Source organism: Electrona antarctica (assembly GCF_951216825.1).
Source record: "Electrona antarctica genome assembly, chromosome: 4".
Taxonomy (NCBI): domain Eukaryota; kingdom Metazoa; phylum Chordata; class Actinopteri; order Myctophiformes; family Myctophidae; genus Electrona; species Electrona antarctica.
In genome coordinates, this window is record NC_136809.1 from 53145089 (window position 1) to 53164894 (window position 19806).

General features: G+C 43.5%; 1 protein-coding gene across 1 annotated transcript; it reads right to left on the reverse strand.

Annotated features, from left to right (window-relative positions):
- Positions 1–1549: 1549 nt before the first annotated feature.
- Positions 1550–19085, reverse strand: adra1d (adrenoceptor alpha 1D). The gene is made up of 2 exons (XM_079499299.1): positions 17652–19085; positions 1550–2575 (listed from the first exon to the last, which is right to left on the reverse strand). Exons 1-2 carry the CDS (start codon positions 18709–18711, stop codon positions 1977–1979), a joined length of 1659 nt encoding a protein of 552 aa, XP_079355425.1. The 5' UTR covers positions 18712–19085; the 3' UTR covers positions 1550–1976.
- Between the last annotated feature and the right edge of the window lie 721 nt (positions 19086–19806).

Consider the following 19806-nt stretch of genomic DNA (forward strand, 5'->3'; position numbering starts at 1 on the left):
TCCGCCCTGAGACTGGGAGGTCGGGGTTCGATCCCCAGTCGAGTCATACCAAAGACCCTGGGGAAAATGGGACCCGGTGCCTCCTTGCTTGGCACTCGGCATCAAGGGTTGGATTTGGGATAAGTCCCTGTCCAGGGGGTGTAATTGTGTATCAAGCTGCCTCACGCTACAGAAACAGGAGATAGGCTCCTGCCCTATGGGCCTCATGGCTACAGAAACAGGAGATAGGCTCCTGGCCTCATGGCTACAGAAACAGGAGATAGGCTCCTGCCCTATGGGCCTCATGGCTACAGAAACAGGAGATAGGCTCCTGGCCTCATGGCTACAGAAACAGGAGATAGGCTCCTGCCCTATGGGTCTCATGGCTACAGAAACAGGAGATAGGCTCCTGCCCTATGGGCCTCATGGCTACAGAAACAGGAGATAGGCTCCTGCCCCTATGGGCCTCATGGCTACAGAAACAGGAGATAGACTCCTGCCCCTATGGGCCTCATGGCTACAGAAACAGGAGATAGGCTCCTGCCCCTATGGGCCTCATGGCTACAGAAACAGGAGATAGGCAAGGCTTACTACTTACTGGGCCTTGAAAAGTTGACTATTATGACTAACAAACAAAAAAATAGCCTAGATTTGGGCTTTTTGCTTTTTTATTTTGCTTTACCTTGCTGACATTAACGGACATCATCACAGCAGCAAATTACTGTACAAACGAAGCATGTTCTTTTAGCATGTGTAATCATTTACAGTAGCAATGTACATTTCAGAGAATTAAGCCTGTGTCCGACTCCTTTCCTTGCTTTTAGTCCCATTAACAGCTGACCTTACCTTTCGTTTATTCTTACTTCATATAATGGATGGTTATACTGCAGTAAATCTTACATAAATCATTGTGCTGGCCCATTACTCTACAACGTCTTGTCAAAACACAAGTAACAAATGGTATACACAAATGAATGAATGAATTACTGTAAGTTTCTACGGACAATAATATCCTGCACTTACTTGTACCACAGTACGAGCCACTTTAATCTCCGTTTACTAAAAACAATTATTCTTAATGTGTTAACGTTAAAACAGTTTTCATTTAAATCAAACTGAATAGAAAATAAAGCATTTTTCATTCATTATCGATGATCAAAAATGCAGCTGTTGCTGGTTATTTAGCTGACAAATGGACACAGCACTTAATAGGCCACAGTGACATCATAAACAATCACTACACCTGTTTATGTTAATCATTCCCACAGGTGTGTGTGTGTACTTTACAGCTATACCCCAGCAGCTAAGAGCTGAGGGTGGTCCAATACCAATTCCTTATAAAAACACAACCCAAGATTTGCCTTCAGTTTCACATAAAAAAAACAAGTTCCCATCCAAAATGAACCTCCTCAGAGTTTGATCAATGTCGTTTCCAGTCCCTTTCAGGGTCTTTCAGAAATCTTCTGTCGATAAATGCACCAAGTCTCTGTGTGTGTGTACATACGTCCGTTCGTCTGTAATCCACGTAACTCGAGAACCGTTCGCCCCACCGACTTCAAATTCGACACACGCATTCCACACCCCCACGGGGAGTGCAGTGCCCGGTGTCGAGTCGGTCAGACCCACAGTTGTCCAGAACCGACACAAAAGGCCTCTTTTTAGCCCGGGCTCTGGACAGGGCCCCTGCCCAGTGTCCATATATGGAGCTGGCCTGTTCTGACATCATTCTGACGTCTGCATATAGACTCCATATTTGGGCATGCCTGACAAAGAACTCCACATATGGGCATACAAGGGACACAGACATAATATCTGGCTGGGGCATGCATTTCCAACTTGCATTGTTCCAAGTATGCCAGTGCCCAACGGGCACCGCTCTATAGTGTGGTGTCAAATGATGCCTTGCCTTTGCCTTCATTAAAGTCCCATCATGGCCCATTCATTGTCCCATGACCAAAATCAAAATGTCACTCGTATTCTCTGGGAGAACACACAATCTAAATGTCAGTCTCTTTCAGATTGTAAATCTCCGTCAGGTCGTAGATCTGATAACCGCTCTGCTCGGCGCAGTCGTTGTAAATCCCCATGGAAACCGTGTCGATCTCCGGCCGGCCGAGCGCGGCCTGCTGTGACGACATGCTGTTGGTGTTCTTCCCCGTCCCCCCGCCTCCCTTGATCTTATTGGACAGGTTGTTCATCTTCTCCTTGAGCTGGACGGAGCTCGTTCGCAGCGGACGGAACAGGCTCCATCCCTTGCAGCTCCTCATCCCACGCGAGCGGCCCCGCCGCCTGTACAGGCAGCACGAGTTCCCGCAGGGTTCATTTTGCAAGGCGAAGCTGGGGCAGTAGTCTCCCCGGCGGCCGTCCCCTCCCCTCGACATGCCCTTGACGGCGGTGCGCCACCTCTGGTCGTAGAACCGGCGCAGGACCCGCCGCCGCTGGTGGCACTGGCACCGGAGGATGCGCGTGAACGCGCGCTGGAACTCCTTGCTGGAGCAGGGGTAGATCATGGGGTTGATGCAGCTGTTGAAGTAGCCCAGCCAGAAGATCACCTTGAACACGCTCTCGGACGGCTTCAGCGCCGGGAAGAAGGAACCTGTGGAAGGACGTGGAACAATCCGTTAGAGATATGGTTTAATGTGATTGACATTTTATAATAATAAAAGTTTAATCCATGAACATTAACCCATTTTGACCTGAGATCGGATTCTAAAAATGTCTTCTACATCCTGACAGTTTTCTGAAAAAGCTATGTTTCTATGTCAGTCGTTCTTCGAATTTTCAAAAATAGCAGACCTACAAGCTCGTGAGTGGCGCGCTATGAGCTTGTAGATCTGCTATTTTTCAATAGCTAAAGCATAACATAATGCTAACACCAAAAGGGGTTCCCGCCCAAAATGGGTTAATGTGATTTGACATTTTATAATAAAAGTTTAATCCATGAACATTAAATGCACTGCGACCCTCTGCACTGTTAGTAGTTTCACTCTCACTCCTACGCCACATTTCCTGGCTCGCCCGCCCAGGCTTTTGCAGAGCTGACCAATGATCGGACTTTCTTAGTCTAGTCACGTGGTCTAGTAACGAGATTTTCCATGATTGGCTGCCCTCTAAGCCAATGGGAGACTAATCCCCACAGCCAATGGGACACTAAGCCCGCTCCGACTACAGAAAGCCCCACTAAGGTACAATATGCGAGAGAATGGAATGCAAGCTGATATATAATGACTTGGGTCATTTCTTGTATTTTTGAGTGGTGTAAACCACTCCTACAACTGGCTTTGTTAGTCTGTCTGTCTGTCTGTGCTCAAAAAATGAGCATGGTTGCTACGGTCACCCAGTTCAACCGGGTGTGATTTCATTACGTCCGACATTACGTCAGACCACAGCTGATCAGTCTATATAAGACCTTACACCACTCAGTTCACACGGGTGTGATTTTTTCCCTTTGAAAACAAAACGCCTGTGGTTTCCGACGCTGTCAATATACAATAAACAGCACAAAATGCTTTCAACTTGACTACTGTAAAGAAGGAAAACAATATGCACATCCCAGTTTCTGAATACGGTGCTGGACCCAAAAAGTGACTAAATAAATGAAGAAAAAAGTGGAATGTCCGCACGCGATATAATTCTGCTCCCCGTCCTTTCTATTTCAACCTAAATACAACGTTTCGCCCCTCCGGGCTTTCTCAAGTTCAACTTGACTACTGTAACATAAGAATAACATGTTGACTTAACCTATTTTGAGCGGGAACCCCTTTTGGTGTTAGCATTATGTTATGCTTTAGCTATTGAAAAATAGCAGATCTACAAGCTCATAGCGCGCCACCGAGTGGCGCGCTACGAGCTTGTAGGTCTGCTATTTTTGAAAAATCGAAGAACCACTGACATAGAAACATAGCTTTTTCAGAAAACTGTCAGGATGTAGAAGACATTTTTAGAATCTGATCTCAGGTCAAAATGGGTTAATATGACTTCTATGTACTCACTACAAAATAAAGCAGGCTCTGCACTCTGTTTGAGTGCAATGCCAAACCTCTGACATCAAATAATAACCTCAGAGACTGGGCTCATATTTTCCCAGTCGCAAGAGAGTCCTACTCTGATTTTTGCTTTGAGATAATGAAAAAGAATAACAATTCTGGACTGTTGAGGTGCTGATACAACAATTCAACAGATCTACTCACTTGCCATACGATGACGATACGATTTTATTCAGTTTGAATCTGTTTATTCACAAAAACCTCAGGTTATGTTTAAAACCAGACAGTGCTGTCTTGTTCTTATTATTAATAGAAATGAATATGCCAAGATACAAAACAGAAAGACTCAACAGTAACATTTTCGTTACATGCAATTTGGACACTTGTAATATTCCTATGAAAAGTTTTAACACTTTTATTTTGAGAAATTGTCACCGGCCACGTACTCCATACTAATTAATTATTCTTTATCTTGTAATTGCAACATATGACGTAACTGTCCGGCAAAAACCATCGTATCTCCAATTCTCCATTATATAAACTTTTGTGTCATGTCGAGAGCTTACACTGTAGATCTGCTATTTGGGCGATTTTATTTTTTACATTTTGTGAAAGAAAATGTGAAAGTGGTTAGGTGTGTCTGTGGGATGTATGAAAAAAATCACACCCGTGTGAACTGAGTGGTGTAAGGTCTTATATAGCCTGATCAGCTGTGGTCTGACATAATGTCACTAACCATAGCAACCATGCTCACCCGTACAGGCACAAACACACACGGGTACTAACAAAGCCAGTTGTTGGAGTGATTTGCACCACTCAAAAAATACCAATGAAAAGTGGAACATAGGTTATTGTTTTCTGAAAAGAAACCGTTTTGGACATGCTAAAACTCTCCACCCAACATATATCACTAATACACTAGGCACTAGGAAATAGCCAATAATGCACTTTTGCACAAAATAACACCTGGACCTCTTTGATGGGGACGTAACAACTACAAATAAAGGTAAGAAAGCCTTCTAGTATGTAATTCTCCTTTAACGATGCTCGATTATTATTTTTGATATTTGATATTCATTGTATCAGACATGCCGCCCCTGTCCTTAAACCTTTTCAGCTGAGTGCAGTCTGGAATCACCAAAAGCAGAACGTTGGGCTTTTATGCTCCTTCATTTTAACCATGTTAGACTTATTTCATTTATTTCCTTTTCAAAAACTAACAAAAAAGAAAAACAATGATTTCTACCAGAGAAACAAGAAACGTGAGTGATGAAGATTTATTTCGCTGTTTTGGGAACATTTCTGGACATCTTTTGAAAAAAATACTGAAATACTTTTTGTAGGAAAGGTGCACTCAGTCACCACCTGTAAAACATGTGTCTGTGACCCCAGAATTCTATGTTTGGGAACAGGGACGTGCAGAGAATGTTAGAGAGGCAGTGGCTGAAATTCCCTAAAAGGGCACTTTAGAACAAAAACATCAAACAGCGGATCTACAAGCACCCAACGCATCGCAGCGCGAGAGCTTGTAGATAAGCTATTTTCGGGCGTGACCTAGGGCATTCACTTCTAGTCATTTATACTAGTTGACTAGTTGCCTAGTTTACTAACAACTAGTTAGACAACTAGTCGACTAGTTGTTTAACTACCTATTATGTAAAAAATTTAATAAATTTAAAAAAAAATAACTTATTTTTTATTTTTATTTTTTAATATTTGTACATTGAAAAACTGTGTACATGGTGAGTGACTATAACTATAATCTACCTGATCTTGAGGCCTACAAAATCGGGGGGAAAAAAATAAACATTTTTTTTCTTTTTTTCTTATCAACTAGTACCAACAAGGTGGACTAGTGGATTTACTAGTCGACTAGTAAACTAGTCGACTAGTTGCTTAATGCCCTAGCGTGACCCCACACTCTTTAGCTACTAAAGATGCGGTGTACGACATGGATTTCTGAGCATATGACAAATTCTTTCAGCGCAAAATGTCGCGTTGAAGTTCAGGAGAGTTTGAAAAGAGGCAATTCTCTCCTGCTGCTGGCGGCATGGAAAAGGGGGCATTTGCATTATTGTCACCATGCTGCATTTGTGGTCTGGAGTGGTTTTGCAGTGGTTTTCAACCCTTTTCATATCAAGGCCCACTATTTTATTTGGTATTCGAGCCACGGACCACCATTTTGACATTTAGCCTCTCGGACCCAAAACTAAAGAATATTTTGTTGTCGTTTTTGTTTTTTTGTCGATTTTGTCATGCTGAATTGATGTTGGTACCATTAGGAGAGATAACAGGCAAATGATCAAAATAACAATTCTTCTACATTCTCTAATTGTGTAGACTTCTTGTAAATTAAGTAATGCAGATGTTTAACAATAATGTAACTCTTGAGAGTGTAAAATGAGACCAAATGGACCCGTAAGGGTACATTTGGTTTCATGTTACGCTCTCAGGAGTTAAAGATCTATAGCCTAAGGGTCCATTTGTTTACGTACTCTTTGTCATTTAGCTGCTGGGGACCACCTGGAACCTCCTCAAGGACTACTGGTTGAAAACCACTGATTTAATGCAGAGATCAAGTGATTCCTCACTGTCTGTGATGTAGTTACAGTACCACAATACCATGACAGGTCAACAAACACTGCCTTTCATTTCTGTACTCTTCCATGTTTTAGTTGTTGTTTCTGCATCACAGTCACTATCATGTCTTTTGTTTTACCTGGAATTAAACTGTGAAATACAAGGAGAAATACACTATAGCATTTTCTCTCTCTCACCAAATCTCTCTCTCCAAAAATAGCCGGTCTACAAGATCACGACGCGTCGCAGCGCAACCCATTGTGAGAGTCCCCCCTCCTGTGTGCGTGCGCGTGCCTGTGTGTGTGTGCGTGCGTGCGTGCGTGCGTGCATGCGTGCGCGCGTGCTGTTTTGTTTCCATTTCATGTTTACCTAGAGAGAGAGAGGGAGGGCGGGAGAGAGAGCGGGCCTGTCAATCACCTGCCACAGAGCTATGGGAATCATCTTTGACAGTCCAAGTGAAGGTCATGAATCTATTGCTTTGATATTCAAACCCCAATGCAAGTATGCACAATAGTTATTTAAAGTATACAGCCATTCCCACTACATTTGTTGTGAGCCAAATAAATACCAAGTCACTCACTCATTGACTTTAAAGGCCATGCCTGAGGGGTATACGACCATTTCCGACCATTTCCCCGGCCCGGAACTCCAGGGACCCGCCCCGGCCTTATCCAGCTGTCAGTTGATCACAGTCTTCACAGACCTTTATACTTGGCCACACTTTGGTACACTTCAAGTTCTGGCACTCTTGGTATGAGCAGCAGGCAGCGGGGCCCGTTCAAAGCATTATCTCAGGCTGCTACAAAATGTCTATCTCTACATCCTTCGTTCCCAAACGTTTTCATGTCAAGGACCCCCACATTGACACTACAGTAGCCCGATTTCTAGCAGTGATTCTCGACCTGTTTAATTTCAAGGACCCCCAGTTTGACATGCATTAGTCTACGGACCCCCCATGTAATGGCATTTCTATCTCTGAGACCCTAATTTATATTGTAAAATCAATGTTAATATAACTCTGAGAGTGTACAAATTTGTTACAGACCCATTAAGGGTCCATTTGGTTCCAAACTAACATATAGCTGGCGACCCCCTGGAACTCCCTCAAGGACCCCTGGGGGTCCCCGGACCCCACTCTGAGAACCACTGCTGTAAGTACACTTAGAACTGGTGTTGACTAATCATTACAAGTGACTCTTATTTTGAAGAGGTCTTTTTTGGTTGTAGCCAAGCTGCCATGACAAGTTGTTATGAGTGTTGCAGTTTGGAAGTGCTCGTTAGATATCACTCAACCACCTGTTTTGAATTTGCACATAATGCAGGAGGCAGCAGGACATTGCTTTACTGAAAACGAGTGCTTCCAAACTCTGATGGCAAGATGGCCGCGGTCTGCAATAGTAAACAAGGACCCATGACATGTGGATTAAACACAAGTTTTTAGGCCAAAGTGAATATATTTACGATACGAAAACCATGCATCTGTGACTTAAACAATGTACACACTTTGGAAGTGCGTTTCCACAGCATTAGGTGAGTAGTTAATTGTATCAAGTCTCATATGCTGGCTCAGGCTGGTAATGTCACTAATACATTTATAAAAACATGAACAGGTAGGCAGGCTACAGCAGAGTAGTTGTTACCGTCACTGCCTGCAAAGAACGTGATGTTATTAAATTGAAGTTCACTCGGCCTGCTTATATCATGCCCTTAAATAGTGCTTGTACTTGGAAGTTGGAACTCTCTGGCCGCCGTGCCACTGCCAATTCTTATAAACATTTTAGTTGAAGTGGGTCCGCCGTGCACTAGTGCTGCCAAACTGTTAAAAGGTCCACTTCACCACTGTTCAACCTATCTTCATATAATTAGTCCACTCCTCACTAATGTTCATGATAAAATGCCCAAAATAACATTGTCTCATAAGAGGGCTGTGGGCAGTTTAGAAACCCGTCTGATGGGGAATCCAAGCTAATAGAAACTGCTGACTTTCTATTCCTGAAAAGTAATAATGGAAGCCATCATTCTCACGATGATAGAAATCTCTCTCTCTCTCTCTCTCTCTCTGAGAAAATGGTGGTATTTTATCACGAACATTAGTGAGGACCAATTTTATGAAGTTAGGTTGGTGAAGTGGTCCTTTAACTCTCAAATGGTTTGATTTTGTGTGAGAGAACTGCAGTAGCCGAGGCGTACGTTTTGGGGCGAGGTCGCGCGTCATTGTGATGTCAGAACATCATTGTGATGTCAGAACAGGCCAGCTGCATATATTTTGGAGATCTAGGGGTGATCAGGTGTCGGTGTGATCAATAATTGGCTAATTTGGGCCCTGACCAGAGCCTGGGCAGAGGCTTTTGTGCTGGTTCTGGACAACCGGCTATCCGACGGACTCGACACCGGGCAACGCACTCTCTGTGGTGGTGTGGAACGCGTGTGGGGTTGGGGCGAACGGTTCTCGAGTGGATTACAGACGTACATACACACGGGTACAGAGACTTCACATACAGTGCATTCATAGATAGATGACCTCATTGGTGTCCACTGCAAGGAAGGCAAACCAATCCAGTAATGGCTGTGTACTGTAGAATAATTCCCTGAAATAATATTCCCATGATCCCAGAGTGCCTTTTATATTTACCGGTAGTTATTTATCCATCCATGCTGGTTCCGATTGGTGGTGGTTAGGCTGTGTCAGTGTAGCCTACCACTTAGGCTTTAACCCAATTTGACCTGGGAACGATTCTACAAATGTCTTCTAAATCCCTATCTTTCTATGTCGGTGGTGCTCAAACTATTTCATGTCAAGGACCCCAGAATTATATGTAATTGGCCGCCGACCCCCATCTGAAAACATGTTGTTCCAGGGACTCCCCCAGAAAAGCAAATATTTGAGTTAAAAACATTCGCTCTGACAGAATATATATTCAAAGATTTGCATTACACTTTCACAATTTTTCAAAAATAGCAGACCTACAAGCTCGTAGCGCGCCACTCGGTGCCGCGCTATGAGCTTGTAGATCTGCTATTTTTTAAATGGCTAAAGTATAACATAATGCTTAAAACACCAAAAGGGGCTCCCGCCCAAAATGGGTTCAAGGACAACTTTGTTTTTTTTTCAACCAAGGTTCATGTTTTATTTAGATTGTTATTAGAGAAAGTAGAAGATGAGTGTTCATTTTATTTTCATTTGCTGCTTTCTTTTGTTTTAGTGGGGGCGGGGTCATTCGAACATGGGGCTAAATACATCTTTTAAAATAAATATGACAATTCCTTTATTATTATTTACTATAGTCCTACTAGACCCCAGGAAATTACATCTGGCCACAAAAGATCACTGGAGCTACTGAATGAAGAGGGGGACGCCATACTGTGTCGTAGGCTCAGAATGTCAGTTTGTCACCTCCCCCTTCACATTCAATAGATCCCGTGATCTTTTGTGGCCATGTGTAATTTTATGGGGTATAAAATGGTAAATGGTGCATTTATATAGCGCCTTTATCCAAGGCGCTTTACATAGATTGTGCATTACATTAACCCATTCATACACCGATGACAGCGGAAACCATGCAAGGCACCAACTAGCACATCGGGAGCAATTAGGGGTTCAGTGTCTTGCTCAAGGACACTTCGACAGTAACTCTGGGGGAGCCCGGGTTTGAACTGGCAACCTTGCGGTTCCCATCCAGGCACTCTACCCCTGAGCCACCGCCGGTATAGTAGGACTACTGCAGTACTAGACCCCATAACCCCCATAGACCCCCGTACTAGAGTAAATAATAAAACGGAAATCGCTGTAACATTTTGTTTAAAAAAAATACATATTTAGCCCCATGTTTGAATGCCCCCGCCCCCCTGTCAAAAAATTCTAAAATCGCTAAAACGAAAGAAAGCCGCAAATTAAAAAGAATGAACACACTTTTTTTTTAACTTTCTCTAATTATTCTCTAATAATAAAAAACTAAAGTTTTCCTTTTAATGCCTGACAGCGAGTCCCCGGTTTAATTCCCGGGCAGGGAAAAATAACTTACAAAATGATGTTATATTCTTATCGTTTCATACATACTGTACCATGCACACAATCCTCAGGATTAATCTAGCTCTTGAGAGCGTCTGCAAACCCTTATACGGGTCCACTTGGTTACACAATTACCACTTGGTTGTACAATTAGATCGGTGGTTTTCGGTTGAAAGTGGTCCTTGAAGGGATTCCAGGTCATCCCCAGCTAAATGATGGAGAGTTGGTAACCAAATGGACCCCTCATACTGTAGATCTTTAACTCTTGAGAGTGTAAAATTAAACCAAATGGCCCCATTGATTTTACGCTCCAAGAGTTAATTCATTGTAAAGCATCTGCATTACTTAATGTACAAGAAGTCTATGCAATTAGAGAATAATTGTTCTTTTGATCAATGTGTGTTTGCCTGTTATCTCTCCTAATGGTACCAACATCAGTACAGCATGGAATTGTGGACAACATGTTCTAACACCCTTTGGGCAGTATTATGCGTGTCTTAAGTACCAGGTCTTATTACTTAACTTAAGACCTGGAGGCGTGGTCAATGCTGTTTGGCCACTCAGAATAGCCAAATGGCATTGATCACGCCTCCAGGTCTTAAGTTAAGTAATAAGACCTGGTACTTAAGACACGCATAATACTGCCCTTTGGGTCTGAGAGGATAATTCTCATCAAATGATGGTCCGTGGGGCTCAAATGATGATGATAAATAAAATAATGGACCTTGGTATGAATACAAAATGTTTTGAAAACCACTGAATTAGATCGCCATTCAAGGGTTTTAATTAGCATTTAGTCAGCCAGCTGTGTTCTCTTGTTGATTGCCATCTGGACAGCTCAGTAATGACAACGGTCTGCCTACAGGCATGGTCTTCTCAAAGCCCCCAGAGAGAGGTCACGACCTCTAGCCTATAATTAAACCGTATATATATACAGTAGGACTACATCCAGTACAGCAAATGAGACATTCTGTCACCAGTGGTTGAGTACAATTGTGAAGTATTTGTACTTTTACTGGAGTGCCCACAGAGTATAATTTGTCAAGTCTCCTTGCTGTCTCATTCTGAAGGGGTCAAAGAAAAGCTATTTTATTTCATTTTCTTTTTTACCTTGCACGTCTGGTTATATTTGGTAATGTAGTTAACTGGCCCTTGGGTGTATTAATATTTTATAATACCGCCGACCTTTGAAAAAAGTTTGGACAGCCCTGCTATAGACACTCATGGTAGAAGTTGCTCTGTCAACATTTGTATGTATAATTGAGTTAAACTAGTGGAGTGCTTGCTTTTAAACTTGCCTAACTATTCCAAGGTACATGCTTCAAAAACACAAAAACACAAATGTTTCTGTATCAGTGGTGCTCAATATTTCATGTCAAGGACCCCAAAAACTATATGTAATTGGCCACTGACCCCCATCTGAAAATATGTTGTTCCAGGGACCCCCCCCAGAAGCAAAGATTTGAGTTAAAAACGTTCGCTCTGAAAGAATATATATACAAAGATTTGAGGCACATTTTCACGATTTTTCAAAAATAGCAGACCTACAAGTTGCCGCGCTATGAGCTTGTAGATCTGCTATTTTTCAATAGCTAAAGTATAGCATAATGCTTTAAAACACCAAAAGGGGTTCCCGCCCAGAATGGGTTAAACATGAAGCATTGCAAAGTACATTGTCTTTTAATAATCAATGCACTGCTGAACAATTCAAAGACTTTAGATCTGTACGACATCACAACACGTCAGGATGTGAGGCGTCGTGAGCTTGTAGATCTGTGCTATTTCCACTGTATATTTGACGGGGCTCAAAGTGGTATTGTTCCTAATGTACTACGTTTTCCCCTCACTCTTAAAGGAGAATTCCATGCTAGAAGGCTTTTTTACCTTTCTTACCTTTCTTTGTAGTCGTTACGTCCCCACCAAAGAGGTCCAGGTGTTTTTTTGTGCAAAAATTCCGTATTGGCTATTTCCCCTACCATAAGCCCTCAATGAATTGCATTTAATTGAATGGGGCTATGGGGTGTTGTGCTAATTCGCTTATTTCCATCCACAAAAAAAAGGGTATTTTGAGCGATGGAAATAAGCGCATTAGCACAACACCCCATAGCCCCATTCAATTCCCATTCAATGCAATTAATTGAGGGCTTATGGTAGGGGAAATAGCCAATAAGGAGCTTTTGCACAAAATAACACCTGGACCTCTTTGGTGGGGACGTAACAACTACAAAGAAAGGTAAGAAAGCCTTTTAGTATGGAATTCTCCTTTAAATGCAGTGTCAAAAGTACAATATTCGTATTTGGAAATGTATTCGTGGATTGAAAGACCAAAGTATCTACAAATACAAATACTCATTGGTAGGAACGCCTACATGTGAATCCCTTGACTCCTTCAAAACCGCTCTCAAAGGGCACCTACGGAGGACGGCTGCAATTTGAAACTGGCCCCCGTGAAATCTGAATCCCCCACCCACCCCTTTTCCCCCTCACTGTATATGTTTTTCCCCCCTTTTTACCTCCTTTATGATGATTTCCTGTTTTTGGCTATATAGAAGTGTATATTTTTTGTATTGAGTTGTGCTTGAAATGTACTGTATTTCTGAAAACTGTTGATAAATACTTCAATCAATCAATCAAGTATGGATACTCAAAAGATGTACTTAAGTACAGTAGTGCTGTCCACCAGTGCTAGCAAGCAGGCATGCAGCACTGTCTGTGTGCTTCCCTTCTCTTGTACTGATAAATCCCGTCAGTCTGTTTCAGAGCAACGACAAAATCCCAGGGTTTTCAAACGGTACGTTAAAAAACCCTGCTGCTGCTTGAGCTATTCTTCTAAACTGTATCGGTTAAGATTTCTCTAGGGGGTTTTCCTAAAGCACTATACAACGGAAACTATCTGTAAACCTGTATTAATAAACAAAAAGCTTAAAAAATAAAAATAAAAGGCTTTTCATTCTGATCAAACTCTGATTTGTACGCTTTCGTAGGTTTAATTTACACTCGTGATTTTATACTCGTTTACACTGCGTGACAAAAACTAAATCCTCAAGATAACAATCGGACCTATTTTCCCTGGTGTAATTGTTTCCTTTGGCTGGGTATTTCCCCCTTCTCTTTCACCACTGGGATTTAGAATAGCCCGGACGGAGAAAAGCCCAGAAAACAAAATGTGTGATGCAGAATGTGAGTTGAAACGCTGAATAAAGTTCCTTTAAGTCAAGAAGGGTTACAAATTCTGACAATGTTTCCATTTCCACCCTGGCCCCGAAACCAATCGAGCCCCTTTCGACCTTACAGAGGGAGAATCTGAGTTAGTCTCCGGCTTCAATGTTGAATATGCTGGTGGCCCTTAATTTCGCTCTATTTTTCCTTGCCAAATACGCCAGTATCCTCCTCATGAGCACCCTCTCTACAATCCTTTTTCCTTGGCGCCCACCACATATACCTACCGTTCCAGAACTCACGGCAGCCAACCTAATAACAAAAGCCACCTTGTTATCAATTGTATATTTCTATGGGTCCGGGCATCCTACCCTCGCTTTCGTTACTCATACACCTTGTCCGAAAAAAAACGTCCTTCCCTTCACCCTGGCCTTAGTGATCTGACACCTTGCCCTCCCTATTGCCCTTGCAAGCATCCCACCCCAACTTTAGAGGATTTGTGCCTGAACATTAAAATCCCCCCCAAAAAAACCCATTAAGACAGGGAAAGCATCTGTGTCACTTTAGATGTTTAACTAAGAAGCATTATCTTATACTTTGGCTATAAAACATAGCAGATATACAAGCTCATAGGCTTGTCAATCAACTGTGACAGAGCTAGGCATGCATGTTTAAGGTCATAGGGTGTTAATGCAATATTATGATTCATTATATGCCAGTAGGCCTAGATCAGAAACCTTTGCAGAGGATCTGGTGTCTGAATACTGTCTCCAACCCTGGAACAACCAGACTATGACCTTAAACATGCATGCCTAGCTCTGTGACAGTTGATTGACAAGCTGTCTGCACTCTCTCTCTCTCACACAAATGCATGCTTGCATGCGCACACACGCATGCACACACACGCATGCACACACACAGTGAGAGAGAATCTGGTTTAAAGTGGCCGCAACAACAATAAACAAATCCAAAAGTATCCACATGCTTGCTTAATGTAAATCGCTCTGGATTAAGAGCGTCTGCTAAATGCCTAAATTGTAATTGTATGCTCTGACGGATTCTGCTCAAATTACCCAAATGTTGTTCCTTGTGCGCCACAAATTATGTCAAAGAGGATCGAGGTATTCAAATCACTGCATTGACGCTTGTTATGTAAATGGAGAGGAAAAAGACGATAATGAGACTCGGAGGGAGACAGAGGGAGAGGGCGTGTGCCTGCGTGTGCGTGCACACGTACTGTACATGTCAATGAAAATATGGAATCACCCACTCTTTGATATACTGTATTGTTGTCAGAAAGGCAATAGATTAGCACAGTCAGTGGCAAGGAACCTCTGTTGGGGCTGCCAGACAGCTGCCTAACAATGCGCTCTCTCTCTCTCTCTCTCTCTCTCTCTCTCTGTCTCTCTCTCTCTCTCTCCCCTCTCTCTCTCTCTCTCTCTCCCCTCTCTCTCTATCTCTCTCCCTCTCCCTCTCTCTCTCTCTCTCTCTCTCCCTCCCCTCTCCTCTCTCTCTCTCTCTCTCCCTCTCTCTCTTCTCTCTCTCTGTGTTAAAGTTCTGCCAAGAGATGTTATCACTCCCGACCGTGCATGATTCCACAACAACAATTCTTGACACTCACTGCAGTTCAATTCAAGTCCCGTTGAGGGGATTTGTAACTGAACCATGATTGTCTCGTGTTATGGATAGTAGAGCATTATGACTACAAGAAAGGAAGTGATCTCTGTATTATATACCCCTGCACTGAATGCATATTTTTTAATCGCACCCGTGTGAAGTGAGGGGCGCTCTTATCATCATACATCATCATGACATAAAATAGACACTACGCCTATTTGCTCTGCAGACACTATGATGTAAAATTCTCCATTCATTGCCAATGAAGGAAGTGCTGGCCCAGTATACATTAGGCATTGACCCAATATATACAAATAATAACTAATGATTCATATTTGGTTTATTCATTGCCAAACCACTTTCTATACAAAATACGGCTCGGGTACACATTTCTCTGTCTTGTGTGGATGCCTGTTTACAAGTGTGTACAACATACAGCCTGAGTGGCAATGGACTCTGGAAGTAAAGTTTAAAAATGGATTGGATTCAGACTCCTGCAGGTTTTGCTATGAGTCCATTATTCTGTCTTAAAACCATAATGATATCATGTCAATCCCATCAATCCCACTTTGTGGTTCAGTTTGCTTTGTCTTAGCTCAATCATAATTATATGTGTTTTGTTCAGTCAATCCATATATTGTTCGGCTGACATGTTCAAGACTATTTAGGCATTAGTGTTTGGAGACCACGATGTACTGCTTTGTTTTGTGGCACCTCTGTGGCTAAGCTACTAAGACATATCTACATAAAACATATCTGGATCATCACGGGGCGAGTGTGGCTCAAGAGGTAGAGCAGGTCGTCCAATGATCCATGGGTCGGCGGTTCGAATCCCGGCTCCTCCTGTCTACATGTCGAAGTGTCCTTGGGCAAGACACTGAACCCCAAATTGCTCCCGATGTGCTGGTTGGTGCCTTGCATGGCTTCCGCCGCAATCGGTGTATGAATGTGTGTGAATGGGTGAATGTAATGCACAATCTATGTAAAGCTATATAAATGCACCATTTACCATTTACCATTTACAAGCTCAACCAAAGCAAGTACAGGATCCATGTCAGAACCGGTTTCACATCCCCACTGATAGGCCTACACGATGATGAGCATTCTACTATTCGTACGTCTCTAAATGTTTTGATGAATTGAAAAGGGTGGGCCCTATTGTAAACAAGTGTAATGCTTTATGGTGTCGTCCACTCACTGTTAACGGTTTTTGTATTGAGTTGTACTTGAAATGTACTGTAATTCTGCAAACTGTCAATAAATCAATCAATCAATCAAACCATTGAATTACCATGATGCATTGTAGTGTGTTTTAGTGGTCTGGCAGTGTAGGGTATAGTGCCTTTCATGTTGTTGTTATTGGTTGGCTCTCCATGGCTGCATAAAGTCATTTCTATTCAAAGCATTTCTGATTGGTCTATTAGGGATATCGGGCCTAAGCTGGAATGTGAGGGCAAGTAAGGGAGGTATACACATTCCAATTGCATGTTGCATTGATTCATGAGAAAAGCGTACTCTGACTCATTCCACATGAAATTGCAGAAAATACTTAATTCAGATAACGAATATTAAAGGTTGAAATGAAATCTACAGCGAGGAGGGCGGGTTATTAGACTAATAATAGCCTACATTAGTCTGACGCTGATGTGAATAACGACTGAATTTGACACTGATGATGGGTAATATACGATATAGCTGTGTAGCTTAAGGCCCTTAAGCTACACAGCTATATAGTATATTACCCATCATCATCATCATCGTATACCCCTTAAGTTAAGGGGCATATTGTCTGCGCGTAATAGGCTACTTGTATTATCAATTATAGCCTAGGCCAGACCAGGGGGTTTCAACCCTTTTCATATCAAGGACCATTATTTATTCTGCATTTGAGCCACGGAACCACCATTTGATGACATTTAGCCTCTCAGACCCAAAACTGAAGAATATTTGTCGTTGGATAAGATTGTGAATTCTTCTACATTCTGTAATTGTGTAGACTTCTTAGATGTTTAACAAATGCGTAAAAGCGTAAAATGAAATGAGCGTAATGAGCGTAAAATGAAACCGAAATGCATGGACCCGTACTCTGAAGAGTTAAATATCTATAAAGGGTCCATTTGGTTACCAACACTCCATCTTTTAGCTGCTGTGGGACGGTGGAACCCCCTCACCTCAAAGGACCACTGGTGGTCCCCGTACCACTGGTGGTCCCCGTACCACTGGTTGGAAAACCACATGCCAGGGACCACATTATGCTATAAGTTCCATAATAATGATTATAAAACAATGCTAATATATATTAATATGACATATACACATACCCAGCGGGAGAATGAAGAAAAACGGCAGCCAGCAAATGATGAACACCCCGACGACAATCGCCAGGGTCTTCGCAGCCTTCTTCTCGCGGGAGAACTTCATCAGGCGCACGGACAGCGAGCCCCTGAACGGGTGCAACTTGCTGCTGCCCTTGGAGCCTCCTCCTCCTCCTCCGGCGACGTCGCGCCGCCGCTGCGCCGCCGCCTCCTGCTCCGCCGCGCCGCCGCTCGCCATGCTCCGGCAGTGGATGCGCAGCACCACCTCCATGGACTTGCTCCTCTCCCGCTTGACGCCCGCCATCAGGCTCCGGGTGGTGCGACGCGCCACCACGTACACCCTGAAGTACATGACCAGCACCACGGTGAGCGGCAGGTAGAAGGAGCACAGCGACGAGAAGAGCGCGTAGCCCGGCTCCTCCGTGATGCGGCAGATGCTCTCGTCGACCGGCGGCGGCTCCTTCCAGCCCAGTAAGGGTCCCACGGAGATGACGGCGCTCGACACCCACACCAGCACCAGCACGACGCCGGCGCGCCGCTCCGTCATGATGGCCGGGTACTTGAGGCAGTGGCGCACGCCGACGTAGCGGTCCACGGAGATCACGCAGAGGCTGAGGATGGACGCCGTGCAGCAGAGCACGTCCACGGCCGCCCAGACGTCGCAGAAGACGCGGCCGAAGACCCAGCAGCCGAGCACCTCCAGCGAGGCGCTGAAGGGCAGCACCACGATGCTCAGCAGCAGGTCGGCGATGGCGAGGTTGACGATGAAGAAGTTGGTGACCGTCTGGAGGTGCTTGTTGCACAGCACCGACAGGATCACCAATATGTTCCCCACGATGGCCACCAGGATGAAGGCCCCGAGGAAGACCCCCACACCCAGGACCTGGGGGTCCAGCGCGATGTTCGTGCAGCTCGCCGTGGCGTTACTGTCATTGTTGTTACTGTTATTGTTGTTGGAGAATATGGTGTCAAAAAGCGACACGTTGTCGCCGAGAGCTTCGTCGTAGTAGATCCCATCGTTGCTGCTGCTGCTGCTTGTGTTCATCAAGTTAAAATATTTTGTCATTTTGAAACTCCATGCAGAAAATGTTAAAGTTGGTTTCCAGTCGAGATAAACAACGTTTTGTGCGCCATGATTCCCGTCTCACTCACTGCAAAGACTGCTTCTCCACTCATGAGGGAAATCGCATGCGTTCCGTGCGCTATAGTGCACACTCCAAACTTCATCCAGGTTCACTGATGGGCGAGAGTATAGGCTATTTAAATTAAACCAATTGATAAAATATGAACAAAATGACGAAAATGAAGGATGTTCGGTTTTTTTCCTTCTTCTTTTAAAGAGTAAGAGTTTGTTTTCGTTCCACCAAACAAAAATAACAGCACTTTCTTCTCGGGGTAGTGAAAATTATAGTCTACATTGCTCCATTTTACGCAGTTAATTTAAATATCGCCAATGTGAACCTACTGCAGGAGCCTCACGCCGATTCTATTCCCATGCACGGTGGCATTCCTCGCAGCAACTAAAGTCCCGACGTGCACGTACTGAGAGCCCCTCGATCATGTCTAAACACAGCTCCTCCCCGGCGAGGGGCTTCTGTGACGCGCGCCGGACAATTAAAGTGTTGTGATCATAACGCGCCACAAGAGGGCATCATCCCTGCTTCTGACGGTGAGATGTTTGATTGATTGATTGATTGAAGTATTTATTAACAGTTTGCAGAATTGCTTTACATTTCAAGCACAACTCAATACAAAAAAAAACTCAACTGTGAGTGGACGACCAATAAAGCACTACACTTGTTTACAAGAGGGTCCACCTTGTTCAATTCATCATAACATTTAGAGACATACAAATATACACTTCTATATAGCCAAAAAACAGGAAATCATCATCATAAAGGAGGTAAAATGGGAAAAGAAAACATGCAGTGGGGGGGTAGGGGGGGGATTCAGATTTTACAGGGGCCAGTTTCGAATTGCAGCCGTCCGTATAGTTGCGCTTTGAGAGCGGTTTTGAAGGAGTCAAGGGATTTGCATGTCTTAATGACTGTTGGTAGGGCGTTCCACATTTTGGTGGCATAGGAGCAAAATGAATGTAGTCCCTTGTTTGTGCCAAATCCGGGTTGCACATGGTTTGTTGAGCTCCCTCTGGTGTTGTGGG

Excerpts from the sequence above, each read along its gene's own strand:
- adra1d (XM_079499299.1), bottom strand. The coding sequence starts at position 18,711 with ATGACAAAATATTTTAACTTGATGAACACAAGCAGCAGCAGCAGCAAC. Across the intron at positions 2,576-17,651 it reads TTTCTTCATTCTCCCGCTGG|GTTCCTTCTTCCCGGCGCTG; the intron begins GTATGTGTATAT and ends GTCCTTCCACAG.